The sequence below is a fragment of the Carica papaya genome, chromosome 1 (assembly GCF_054855325.1).
Source record: "Carica papaya isolate Zhongbai chromosome 1, ASM5485532v1, whole genome shotgun sequence".
Classification (NCBI taxonomy): domain Eukaryota; kingdom Viridiplantae; phylum Streptophyta; class Magnoliopsida; order Brassicales; family Caricaceae; genus Carica; species Carica papaya.
This window is the reverse complement of record NC_142309.1, coordinates 10,236,768-10,251,416: the sequence shown is the minus strand read 5'-3', so window position 1 is coordinate 10,251,416 and position 14,649 is coordinate 10,236,768. Positions and strand designations below refer to the sequence as shown.

The following is a 14,649-nucleotide window of genomic DNA, read 5'->3' as shown; positions in this document are numbered from 1 at the left end:
GCAGTTTTTGGCTCACACACCGTTCCTTGTACTCTGATTTGGCCATGGGGATGCTCAAAATCAAATTCGAAGCGGATAAGAGAATTTTTACATTTTTTGACGGTCGAAGGTGGCTCCGGCGTGGCGGCGGTCAGCTGCCTTCTCTGGCGACTGGTTCTTCTTCTCCAGTGGGAGGTTTTGGGTTCAGTGCAATGCAAAATATTTATAAATGTCTCGCGTTAATCTAAATCATTCATTGTGTTTGATCTCGATCGTTTAATCGCGTTTAAAGAGAAAATAAATATAGACCGTTCATTGCGATTTGATCTCGACCGTCTGATCGCACCTGAGGAGGCAACGGATCCGGACTGTCCACGCGCGCAGGAATGCTTCCAAGTCGTCTGATCGCGAGGCACGCGGATTGCCAGCATGGTCTCCTACGTGGCACCAAGTCAACATGCCTTACCACGTGGTACGCTCCAGTTCGTAGAAGCTGCTGACTGAGCGGTTCTACGTGGCAAAATTTTTTTTATTACGTTCTGACCCTCAATTTTTTATTTTTCTTTCAAAAACATCATTCAAACCCAAATTTTCATCCATTTTTTCTAAAATTATTTTTAATTTCATACCCAACCTATTTTGTTTCCATAATTTCACATTAAATTAAAATTTACTAATTTTAAAAATTAGTTTTTATACATTTTTTAATGTTAAAATTAATCCCTGACTAAATTTCGGGCAAGATATTACAAATATTGCACATGAATTTATTTCATTCAATTTTTAATGATTTAATATAATTTTCTTGATCCTCTTATTTACACTCTCTATTTAATAGCTTTTTAATTTTAGACTCCAAACAGTTTTTATTTATTATTTGTTTCATTTGGTTTCTTACATAAACATTTTGAAAGTCCATAATTAGTTAATTATCATATTAATTAAAAATATAAGTGAAAATCTAAGTTTTATTTTATTGGAATTTTCTGTTTTTTATAAATTTAAACTAAATTATTTTTTATATGAGAAACAAAATTATTTTAATAAAGAAAAAGGTACATTGTAATTTTAATGTGCTGCAATGCGTATAAAATATATCATATATATTAATTAATATTTTTCAAACTAATGAGTAGGATGATATAAAAATAAGGTATGGGCTTTCTTTGTCATTTTATATCTACTAAATAGATTTTCAAATACTATTTTACTGTCTATAATATTGTGGTTTATGTTATATTAAGTGAAAAATAATTAATTTACAATTATATATGGGCAATATAGTAAATTAAAGTATATAGGTGAGTGTAAATTTTTTCAAAAGTATAATAGTAAATATAGTTGAACTTGAGGATGGTGAATCAAATTTCCCAATTGATACTTATGCTAGCAATGTTTAAAGAGAATTTAAAAAGTGTGTAGAAAATCCATATTAGAAACTTCATTTAAATATTAACTCATAGAGAGAGAGCATAAAAATTCATTCCCAATTTCATTTGGAGCTTGTAAAAAAAATTAGAGTATGCCTTTTCAATACCTCTCTAGCTAAAAGTGTACTATATAGAAAGTCAATTATTTTGTCAACTAACCATTCTAAGAAAAACTTATACAGCGAAATTGAGTTTGCAATATCTCTTTCCAATATATGCAATAATTTAGCTACATTACTACATCTGAGCTTGTTTAAGTAATTTATTAAACTTTTAATTCCATTGATTATATTAATATGAATAAACTAACTTCTTATATTTTCCATGACTTAAGCTCCCATTAGGCTTGCAATAATATCTTTCAAATTAGTTCAGCCATAACCAAAAAACTCTCCCTATATTTTTGCATAAACCAAGCTTACTTTCACAACTTTTGCTCGCTACAACTTTACCATCAATTTTCTCTGTCATTTCATTTCCGTAGCTTTACATGCAGGTGCTTAGACTGTACGCATATATATATATCTTACACACTAGCAGGATTTCATGGGACAAAAAGTTGTGAACTACCATCAAAACTAGTCTGTTACCATGTTAAAAATAAGAATTTAAGACTGGAACATGAATGGTAATAAGATAAAAGAAACAAATAAAACTAGGGAAGATCAATTTTCGTCTTCCTTGGTCGATTCTCTTTGTTTATCTAACCAGGATACTCCTAGTTGCCCATGGAGTTGATACAACCCCGAGCCACGAAAATAATACAACTTCGTGTACCTTATCAAAATGTAAATACCTCTAGGGCTTTTGCTTTCTCTCATTCTGATAGCACTTTCAAGAATCATAGGATTGTTGCTCTAGACTGACATCTCCCCACTTAACATTGTATCTTGCAGCCAGATAGTGAGCACCAACAGGGCCCCGGCTACCATAAGGATAATATTCAGGGGCAGTCTTTTTCTTTTCTAACTCTTTCAAAACAGGAGTGAATAGGGCCCAAGCAGCATCCAGCTCATCACTTCTTATAAACAGTCGCCTTTCCCCTTCAATAGCATCAAGCAGAAGCCTCTCGTATGCATCTGGAATCTCCTTCGAATATCTATGACCATGGTGCCAGACCATTTAGACATTTATACCATGTCTGGAATAAATAAATTCCCCAGAAAAAGTGAAATTTATTTGCAAATCCCCATATTTTATATAACCATAATATATGGAACCAAATAAGTCTTTCAAATTCAATTGAGTTTAACTGAATTTAAGAATGGGCTTAACAGTTTGGAGAAAGAAAAGGCTTGTTTATGGTTTGCATGTGTTTTTGTGTTTGCCTAAAATTAGTGATTTAGTTGAATTTACCAAAATATTTCAAATAGTAGAATTTATTTAAATCATCAAAACGCATTTGCAAATGGATTTTATATTTAATTAATTTACAAATGACATGAAACTTCAATTTTTGTTAGTTCCCCGCATAGCCTTATGGTAAAAATCCCAGCTTAGGTAATCTTTATGGGGTATAATTTTTAGAAATGGATTATCATTAAAGACCAACTAAATGTGGTATTTCTTTCATGTAAGCAGGATTAGTGTTTCAGGTCAAGAGGAGAGAAGACTGTTTCAGGAGCACAATAAAATCGGAAACTGATTTATAACTTTTACCTTGCAGCATAGTGTAGATTTAGATTGCTATGGTCCAATCTCATTCCCAAACCAGGGACCTTGTTATTAATCTTCAAGTATATAGCTTCATCAGGTTGTACTCGGATAACAAGTTCGTTTGTCGATTTGTCAACATCTGTACCAAAGCTTCGGCTATACAAATTGCCAGGGACATGTCTAAACTGCACTCTTATCTCTGCCCTGTGAAAAGATTTGCGTCAGCGACATATGGATCAATGCAATTCAAGTTGAGAAATATGCAAACGAGGGTGTCTTCTTCTATTCTGCACACCTCTTAGTATGTAATGCCTTGCCAGCCTTCATCAGAAAAGGCACTCCATCCCATCTTGCATTGTCAATAAAGAGAGCAGCTGCAGCAAAAGTTGGAGTCAAGCTGCCTTTTGGCACAGTTTTGTCATCAGTATAGGCTGGGTAAGTAACTCCACCTTTAGTGTGGCCCCTGTATTGCCCTACAACTATGTCACTGAGTCGTAAAGGCCTCATTGAACGTAGAACTTTGACCTGGAATCCGGCAGACAGTTCAACTCATCAATTTAGTCAGAATGTATCCAGTAAGGAATCTGGAAATTACTGGTATTTATGTAAAAAGGAAAAAACCTTCTCATTCCTGATATCCTCAGCATCTAAGCTGACAGGTGTTTCCATGGCAAAGAGAGCTAATATCTGAAGCAGATGGTTCTGCATTATATCTCTTATTATTCCATAATTGTCAAAATACCCTCCCCGTCCTTCAGTGCCAAAATCTTCAGAAAATATAAACTGTACATTCCTTATATACTGCCTTGACCACAATGGTTCAAAAATAAGGTTCGAGAAGCGAAGGACAGATAGGTTTTCCACTAGCTCCTTTCCCAGATAATGATCTATCCTGTAGAGAGCATATCCATCTAATCAGCTATGTTGACTATATTTTTTTAGCATAAAAATAAGAGCATCCTAGGAAACTCCACCTGAATATCTGATCTTCTGCTAGATACTGCTTCAGGGATTTTGTTAATGCAGCTGAGGATTCTGAATCTCGACCAAAGGGTTTTTCAACAATTACCCTAGTCCAGCCACTACCAGATGAAGCCGATGTGCTTGCACATTTTACAGCATCTATAAATATATTTGGAGGGATTGATAGATAAAACAGACGATGACAAACCCTTCCATCCTACACAAGTAAATACAGTCATTAAGAGAAAAAAACAGTGGAAAAAACAATTGATAACACATAAAATTCACAAATCAGAGTCAATCTTTGACAAAAAAAAAACATGCACAACTTAAAAATAATCTCCAATTACTTCAAAAGGTCAGAAAAAAAAAAAAAAGATAAGGGATATTTAACTAATGACTAATTGTAGACAACATGTTTGTTCCATCATTTTATAGGAGAAAAATTGTTCCACCTATTAACACTTTTCGCATTTTAAGGTTTTTATGTTGTGGTTAACAAACACAAAACTATATTTTATTCAGTCCTATTATTCTTATGGCACCAGCCACTACCCAAGATTCACTTTGCCACACTCCTTTATAAGTAAATCCAATTCAAGCTACACCTAGATTCATGTGCTTGCAGAAGCCAAATTTACTTCAGTAAATTACACACTCATCTTCAATCGTGAATGACAAAAAGACATATCAGACCATCTCGAGAAATTGATAACTTAACATATAAAAACATATATTTGCATAGGAAAAGGCACAAGTACGATATCCTTCAAGCATATATTGAAAAACTAGGTATCTGATTCCATCACAATGCTTAGCCCAATATCAATACCTCATGTTCCTTGAGCTTCTTGTCCAGTGTTGCAAAATCTTCTGGAGAGTCATACTGACCAGAATGGTAGAAACATCTACTGAGAAATTGCTCTATCTTTTCACCACAGTTCTCTCTGAAATCCCACATGAAAAACGTATATTATATCCTAATCAACCCGAATCTTCCATAACAAACAAAAAACCAGGATACAATGCAGCTAAAAAAAAGTAAATTTAAACATCAAGGCAACCATTGACATTGACATTTTCCTCTAGAAAGACTTGAAGCTATGACAAAAGAAAAGCATTCGATTCACCTCTTATCAATTCTGCATGTAAGGGTTTTGCTGACCATGTTTCTAAGCTCCGCATCAGTCATCTTACTCCGAGCATAACCATAAACCGTGAAGTGCTACAACCAAATAAATTGATATTTCCCGAACAAATTACATTCTGATAAAGAAACCTATATCAATTTGTGTAGTAAGAAATAAAAATTCGAAAAAGAAAAGAAGAATACATTGGGAAGGCAGTCCTCATAGTACAATGCAAAAAGTGCAGGAAATATCTTCTTCTTCGCAAGGTCACCAGAAGCCCCAACAACAGTAATACTGACAGTGGACTCGCCTCTACTGATATCAAAACCCCCTCCATCCTTACACTCCTCAGGAGGTGTAACTGGTAACAGCCCGTTAGTTGATTTTTTAAGAGGATTTTCATTTGCAATGGGGATTACCGTCGTGGACACCGATCCTAAACATAATTAACATTCATTTGGGAGCAAAAAGTGAGAATATCACAAAAAGATTATCATCAAGGAGAAGTAGTTTAGCTCTAGATTGATTGCAGGGAACAGTAAGTAGACGACACTGAATGAAAATTGAATAACTGACTTGTTGAATGAATCCAAATTACACGAAAAGAAAATTACGAATCTATAGGCATGCACAATCGGAGCAATACAAATCGACCATTACAGTAAAAAAAAAATATAATAAAAGAGAGATCACGATTAATAGAATTGAAAAATGAGGGGAAAAACAAACCATCCTGCATGACGACGACATCTTGCTTGGCATTTCTTTTGGATTGAACAAAGAGCTTGGGTAACAGACATTGGCGAGTAAAAGTTGAAGGCGGCGAAGAAGAGAATGATAAGTGGTGATATTGAGAACCGTTTTTCGACGAGGATGAGGCAAAAGAATATAGATACGAGCAGCTATGTGCTGAAGATGAGAGGGAAGCCATTGTTGCTCTACAGAATCGATCAATTAAGCGTGGAAAGCGAGAGAGGAAGAGAGGATTTGAGGTTGAAGTCTGCTAATGAGCTGGTGCTTGGAGAGGAGAGGTTAAGAACATGGGAAACATCGAGCGTGGGGGTTTAGACCGCCCTTGAGATCTCCGAAAGGCTGCTTGTTTTACCTACCTACCTGTTGTATGTTAAGAATGGCCAATGAACAGGGAAAGTACAACGTAGAGTTTTGACATTTCTTTATTGAATATTTAATTTAAATCTTTATTTTAAGAATTCTTTTCTTTATTAATTTAAGGTATTTAATATATTACAATGAAAATTTTATTTTGTTGGTTATTCATCATTTTAAATCTTATTGTAATATTCCAACCCGAAAAATAACATGAGATAAATTTTTTTATTCTTTAGTTATTAATTTAAAATAATTAATTATTTTATTTCATTTTTTTAAGTGAAATTTTGAGAAAAAATGAATTAGGAACGAGATTAAAAATAATTTTAAAAAAATGAGTGAAAATTTGGGTTCTCAAAGTATTTTTGAAAGAAAAATTAAAAATAGGAAGTCCAAGTACAAATAGAAAAAGTTCGGCCACGTAGAACCGCCTAATCAGTAGGTTCGACGAACCGGAGCGCGCCGCGTGACAAGGCGCGTTGACGTTGGTGCCACATGGGAGGCCGCGCTGGCGATCCGCGTGCCCCGTGATCGGACAACCCAGGATCGATCTCGCACGCGTGGACGACCTAGATCCGTTTCTCTCTTAGGCGTGATTGGACGGTTGAGATTAATTGCGATGAACAGTTCAGATTCGTTTCTTCCTTAGGTGTGATCGGACGGATAAGATCGATCGCGATGGATGATGTAGATCAACGCGAGATGATTATAAATACTTTGCATCACATGGGAACCTAAGCCGTAGCCAACAACCCCTGTTAGAGAAGAAGAACCAGACGCCAAAGAAGGAGGTCGACCACCTACTACCGTCATGCCGGAGCCACTGCTGACCGCCAAAAAAGGTAAACATTCCCCCTACTCGCTTAGAATTCGATTTCAAGTACCTATGTGGCCAAATTGGAACAAGAGGAATGGTGGGTGAGCCGAAAATTACGGACAAAGTTCGACGAAGCTGCCACGGCTAAAATCCTAAAACTCCTATAATGAACCCCTTTTCGAGTCCCGTTTCACGTGATTTTTCGATCATTGTATTCACCATCCTTTTCTATATAGAGTAGCCGAAGAAAAAACCTTAGTCGCGAAGGAGGATTAGCAGAGCTGTCGCACCTAGAGGTCCCACCGCCGATAAGTTCGATTTTTTTTGTGATTTTTCGGCCAATCGAGGCCCCTAATCCATTTTTTGTAGGGATACAGCTAAAATCGGTCAAAATCAGCCAAAACCGGCCAAAACTGGCTAGGTTGAGGTGAACCGTCGTCGTGGGCGACGGAGTCAGTGCTGGAGCACGGCGTCGCCACCATCCCGAAACCCCAAAATTTGCCAAAATGAGTTTTGAACACCGATTTTGTATATTTGAGTATTTTTAGGTATGTGACGAGTGTTTTGAATTTCACAAGAAAAATTTAGGGAACTCTATACCTGTTAAGGGGTATAGTAGATAGCTCGACATCTCGAAATACTAATCTAGGCCAGAATCCCTCTCTCTATTCTCTGTTACGGTAAATTACGGCTTAACGTTGTATAATTTTATATTTTTGGAAAAATTAGAAAATTTTAAAAATAATTACACGTTACTAATAGAGGCAAAACCGATTAGTTCACAATTGCCTTGTTTTCTGTCTATTTTTCTGTATCGTCATACTTGCTTAATTTTTGTATAGCACATGTTCTTAATTTATAGTTCAATACTCTTATCAACTTATCTGGTTATTTTGTTTATATAACGTCAACTTGAATATAGTTTAATTGATATGTGAATATGATATAAAATATTAGTATGAGTTGTTGGTTGTTTGCTATGAGAATCTTCATGTGAAAGACTTACTGAGCACACAAGGAAAGGGCGGACGGGTCCGGTATATAAGAAATCCTACCGTGAACGTTATCTTAGTCAGACAGGGCTGAGAAGTCTCTTACCTGAAAGGTTTGGGAGATATAGTTCATACTCATACAGGACGGGGTACCAAGGCGATGGAATATTTGACACTCATTACCAAACGAGGTATGGGAACGACTGGTTTGTAATATCCGGGCCTGAAATTTAGTCCGGGATTAATTTTAAAATTTAAAAAATATATAAAAAATCTAATTAAAAAATTAATGAATTTTTATTTAATGTGAAATTAAGGAAAAAAATAGGTTGATGATGAAATTGAAAATGATTTTGAGAAAAATGGGTAAAAATTTGGGTTCGAATAGTTTTTTTCAAAAGAAAAATCAGAAACTGTAGGCCAAAACACAACTAAGGAAAATTGCGGCATGTAGGACTGCCCAGTTAGCTGCTCCGATGAACCGGAGCACGCTGCGTTACAAGGAACGCTGACACGGTGCCATGCGGGAGGCCACACTGGCGATCCACATGCCCCGCGATCAAATGGCCCGGAAGCATTCCCCCACGCGTGGACGGTCTGGATTTGTTTCCTCATTTAGCGCGATTGGACGGACGCAATTAAACGTGATGAACGATCTAGATTCGTTCCGTCTTTAAATGCAATCGTACAATTGAGATCAAATCGTGATAAACAATTCATATTTATTTTCTTTTTAAACGCAATCGAATGATCGAGATCAAACACAATGAATGGCCCAAACTAACGCGAGATAGGTATAAATATCTCACATCACACCGAAAACAAACCCTAAACGCCAACCTCCCATCGGAGAAGCAAAACCAGTCGCCAGAGAAGGGAGCCGACCGTCGCCCCCCCTCCCCCGCGCTGAAGCCACTTCTGATGCCCAAAAAAGATAAAAATTCTCTTATCTGCTCGGAATTTAATTTTGAGAACCCCCATGGCCAAATAGAAGCAAAATAAACAGCGGGTGAGCCGAAACCCGCAGGCAAAGTCCAACGGTACCGCCGCAGGCAAACTACGAAATCGCCTCGGATGAGCCCCTTCCCGTTTCCTGTTTCGTGCATTACCGTTGTGTTCACCATTTTGTTTTCTACAGGTTGACCGAAAAAAAATACCCAACCGCGAAAGAGAGTCAGCAGAGCCGTTGCACATAAAAATTCTACCACGATAGGTTTCTATTTTTTTATTTTTTTGACCAACCGAGACCTTCTAACGTATTTTATCGCAGGGATGGGTATAAAATTGGCCAAAACTGGTCAAACAGGCTGAAAACGGTCAGGCCGAGGTAAACCATTTTCGCGGGCGGCGGTTCCACCGTGCTGGAATTCTGAAATTGGTAGAAAAATATTTTTAACCCTAATTTTAGATTTTTTGGGGTATTTTTAGGTACGTGAAACGTGTTTTAATCTCCGCGAAAAAAAATCATAAAACTCAAATACCGCCAGTAGGCGCAGTAGAAAGTTCAGTATTTCATACACCGATTCAGGTAAAAATCTCTCACCTTATTCTTTGTTACGAAATTGAAGCTTAATAGTCGATAGTATGAAATTTTGTATAATTTAAAAAACTTTGAGAATAATTACAGGTTACCAATGGAGTCGAAACTGGTTAGTTATTTATTTGTCGTGTTTAACTGATTGTTGAACTTTAAATACATGATGATATATTAGAATAGTTAAATGATTCAATGGTGTTTCATTGATATATATGTTGTTTGTCTTGCGTGCTTTACGGTTGATTTGTGAAATTAAAAATTAATATAAATTATTTGGTCATATGAATCAATGAATGGTAGTCTTACTAAATATGCTGAAAGATGGTGGATGGACCAGGTACATTGGAAATCCTACCGTGAACGTTGTCTCATACCGGACGAGGTATCAAGGGATGATATTTTTGGCGCTCATACCAGATAGGTTATGAGGACGACCCAATTCACCCTCATTACCGGACAGGGTAGTGAGGAATGATATTTTTAGCTTCCATACCAGACAGGGTATGCGGACGGTCGGTTAGTTGACAATGTTGAATATTGGTTCACGCGTAATGAGACATTCTTATGGACCCCTAGGGAGTAGGCAAATAAAAATAAAAAGTGGTTGTTATTGCTCACTTGAAAATGAGATTAGAATGTTATTTGAATTATTGCCTCTATAGGTCGATTTTGAAGATCTCACAACAGTAAATCAATAAATAGTTTTTTTTTATGATGAATGAATTTACTTAAATAAAGAGCTCTATTCGTTGTTTTTATGATTTTTACCAACCTTCAGTTTCTATATCGGTAAGTAGTGTGATATTCTTACTGGTCTAATATACCTGACCCTTTCATTAACTATTTCAGATCAAGAAGACTAAGATCCAGATCCCGATCAATAAGAGGATTGTGAATAGTTCACCACCCGAACTCCCTTCAAAAGCTAGTGAAAGTCGTCCTAGAATGCTCAGTTATTTGCATTTTTTTATTTTTTTTTATTTTTTTTTATTTTTGTTTGTTCTTTTAGAAGAAATATTCTCGTAACTTTCTTGGACATTCTAAATTATTGTGTAAGGAACGTAAATTCTAAACTCTATTATTTAATTTATGCATTTAATTCATGACTTTATTTCCTTTTAAGTTCCGGTCCTTTACACGGTTAATTATTAAAATTAGATATTGGGTTCACGAGTAAGGGGGACACTCTTATGGACCCCCAGGGATACTAGTAAGAAGGTAAGAATGAAAATTATTACTTCTCGTTCTCTTATGTATAAAAAGTGATATGGATATGAATCTTTATTGTTTATTTTTAAAAAATTCGTTACGGTAAGTACGGAATAAACATGAATTTACTCAAATTAAGTATTCAATTAGTAGTTTTATGATTTTTATCAATCTTTAATTTTTTGTATCTGTGATTAGTGTGATATTCTTACTAAACTAGTGTAGCTCATTTTTTCATTAACTATTTCAAATCAAGAGGACTAAGATCCAGATCCCGATCAGTAAGAGGGTTGTGATTAGTTCACTATGCAGACTCCCTTCAAGTAGTAGTGAAGGTTGTCTTAAAATGTTCAGTTATTCATCTTTTGTTTCATTTCTTTAATTTCCGTTTGTCTTTTAGAAGTAACATTCCCGTAATCCTATTAGGCATTCAAAATTATTGTGTAAGCAACGTAAACTCTAATTCTATTAATCGCTTTCGCATTAAATTTATGAATTTATTTTCTTTTAAGTTCCGGATCTTTACACTTATCATCTAAAAAAGTATTTAATATTATTTAAAAATATAATTGTTAATTAAAAATTTTATTTATTTTATTTTATTTTATATAGATATGAGAGTAATTCGGATCTTTTAACTTATTTAACTATTTAGTTTTACATAATTGATTTTACTTTATGCAAATAAGATAAGAAAAAGTTATACTTTATATTGATCTAAAGAAATATTTAAATATTATATTTAATATGATTTGTTCTAACTTATCCCATATATTATAAATAAATGATAAAAATATTATAATAATATATTATATGAAAATAAATATGTATATGCATATTAAAATATCTGGTCCTTTAAAAACTTTTTTTACATACCTTTTCTAAAAATTGTTTAGTTCTAAAGATTGTTTATAAAGATATGCTTTATAAAACTTTATTGTTTCTATATTAAATTAAATAAGTTTTATACATGTTTCAATTATCTGAATATTGAAATTTAAGAAAGACATCCACATTTTAATTTTAAGAAATTAGTATATGGAAAGTTATGTTTTGATATTTTCTATCACTTGATGTTTTGATATATTACATTATATATAGAATTAAGTTGTTTATATAAAAATTCATAAATTTTCCATTCTTTAATTTTATTTGATCATTAAATTATTTTTATTTTTATAATTATTTCTTAATTAACATATTTCGGAAATAAAATTTTTAAAAAATTCTTACAGAAATTTGATGTTTTCTGGAAACTTGTATAAAGGTATAAGCTAGGATACATAACACTATTCTTACACCACACTTAGTTTTTGAACCCTTATTAGATCCCTTATAAGAAATCCAATTTTGCTAAGATTAATCATATACTACTTAGAGGTTTGAGTTCAAGGGTTCTAGAACCAAAGTAAATATCTATACCCACTATGAGATTTAGAGTTTTCAAAGAATGTTGAAGTATTTTAACTTAATTATTAGATTAAGGGTTAACTTTATTTAAAGTTGTCTAATTAAATATATGTAAATTGATCTTTATTTATAATGTTGTACAAGTAAACATTTAGTGTTACCGCTAATTGTTAATATGAAAATTTACAAGTATTTTGACTTTATTTAAACTTTGTTAGGATTACCACTAGGAACTTATATGCATTTTTAAATATTTACGCGCTCATGGTGGTAAAGTAATCTTTTTTATAAAGGGAGCAAATGTTTAAGGGTATTAAGCCCTCATAACATATGTATTATCAGCTCTTCTAGCATTTTACACATCCCTTATAAGATTATAAGATAGAGGAGCAATGCAAATATACAATAGAAACATGAAGAAGAAATATTAGCGATTGCATGACAAAATAGAAGAGCGACGCAAATAAAGAAAAGTCATTGATTAGAGAATGAGTTAGGTGATAAACCGGACTATAAAGTAGAACCGGGACCAAGAGAAAAAGAAGGAGAAAAAACAGTTCTTTTTAAAGAAAAAAAATAGAGGATGAAAGGAATGACTTCTAGTGGTGAGGCTCCATTTAATTTCTTTACATTGTGTTAAAAATTAAATGAAAAAGAAAGAGAGGGGAGATTGTTTGCCTGAAAAAAAAAAAGAAAGGTGAGAAGGGGATTAGAAAAAAGAGAGAAAAGAGAGGGAAACTGGGAGTGAGGATGAGTTTTTAGTGTTGAGTGAAGTATAAGAGGAAGAGCTCGTAACTGTAGGCACTCCATCTTTATTTAATAAGTTTTTTTTTTTTTTTTTTTTGTGTTCTTTCATTTCAATTTATAACATTGGAATGTTGTTTCTAAGATTAGTTCTAGACTTAAAATGATCAAGCTATGATGGATTTAATTTTGTTGTATTTAAACGATGTTTGACTTTCTTATTTTATCTAAAAGATTAAATTGTAATTTGACTTTTAGATAAAAAAAAAATTTAAAAAAAAAAACTAAATAGGGAGGCACCCTTCTAGTTATGAACAACTAGATGAATTTTTTTTTTTCTTTTGATCAAAATACAAAATACAAAGACAATTTGTATGGACTAACATTAAACTATAATACTTTTGATATTCTTTTCTTCTTGTTAACAAAGAGATCTTCATTTTAATTGAATTAATTATTAATAATTAATATATTCATTAATTTCGTTTTTCTTTATACTTGTCTTTGTAAAAATATTTATTATTATTATATTTGTAACACCAACTTATTATTATATAAGATAATATCATTTTATATATTTTTATTATTACCCTGATATTGTTATTACTACATCTTGTGTTTTCTCTTTCATCCTCCTCTTATATTATTATTATTATTTATAAAAATAAAATAAAGTCGTTATTCACTTTATAATTATTATTGCAAATGTTACTATGAATCTTGGTCCAAAAGTCTAAATATATACGACAATATTATTTATTATTTAAAAATACAACTTAATTGATCAAAAAAAGTCTGTCACTAAAATCGAGAATAATGTTTACAATTCGTGAGCATAAAACATACTATTGGATGAAAGAAAAAGAATTCCTCAACCATATCTACCAAATAGTCTCATACTAATACTCCACCCACACAACTCAACAACAACCAAAAAGTCTACAGAGTTAGAAAACAATGAGAGTGCTTTTTTTCTCTAAATATTACCATACTTTGAATATTATAAATACCTCTAAAAGCTCAGAAATGAATGGTGGAATTATTAGTATTAATTTAAATAAAATTATTCTCAATAACCATCAATTTGTCGTATACCCTACTTGAAGGTCAAATAGGTAACCAATTGTCTAGAAGACTTAGATAAAATTCATTGACAAATGGTTCAAATCATGCTCAGTTCCAGAAGAAAAACTTAGAGGCCAGTAGTCAAGCATCCCAACAGATGAGTGTTAATTTGTATCCTTTGTTTGTTGAGCATGCACACTATTGACATCTAAAATCCTAGTTAAGTCTATCTCAGGTCCTAATAAATTGATTGTGTTGTTTATTAGCCCAATTTTGGATAACCCACGGTCTGTAAGTTAGTAACATTAGAAATTAGTAATATGAAGTTGCTACCATAACAAAACGATGATATGGATCTAATATTCCAAACTGCAACTTTAGATGTACACACAAATGTATGTAAGACGAAGCACAATAAATTGAGGTTATATGTCAAGAAAAAGAAAAAAATCATCTAGTAGTTGGTTCCAAGCAAATAAACACATTCATTCACACTTAAAAGAAAAACTTATTGACACTATCATTTTAGCCAATGAAATAAAATAACAAAACATATGTCCAAAGTCTCTATATGGTAAAAAAAGAAAAAGATTTGGATAGTTCAAAT

At 33.3% G+C, this 14,649-nt stretch overlaps 1 protein-coding gene across 1 annotated transcript; it reads right to left on the bottom strand.

The window, feature by feature from the left end:
• Positions 1–1,968: 1,968 nt before the first annotated feature.
• LOC110810812 (glucose-6-phosphate 1-dehydrogenase, chloroplastic-like) lies at positions 1,969–6,302 on the bottom strand. Its single transcript, XM_088218981.1, has 9 exons — positions 5,888–6,302; positions 5,362–5,594; positions 5,159–5,253; positions 4,861–4,975; positions 4,040–4,245; positions 3,687–3,957; positions 3,361–3,590; positions 3,069–3,269; positions 1,969–2,508 (listed from the first exon to the last, which is right to left on the bottom strand). Exons 1-9 carry the CDS (start codon positions 6,087–6,089, stop codon positions 2,244–2,246), a joined length of 1,818 nt encoding a protein of 605 aa, XP_088075107.1. The 5' UTR covers positions 6,090–6,302; the 3' UTR covers positions 1,969–2,243.
• Between the last annotated feature and the right edge of the window lie 8,347 nt (positions 6,303–14,649).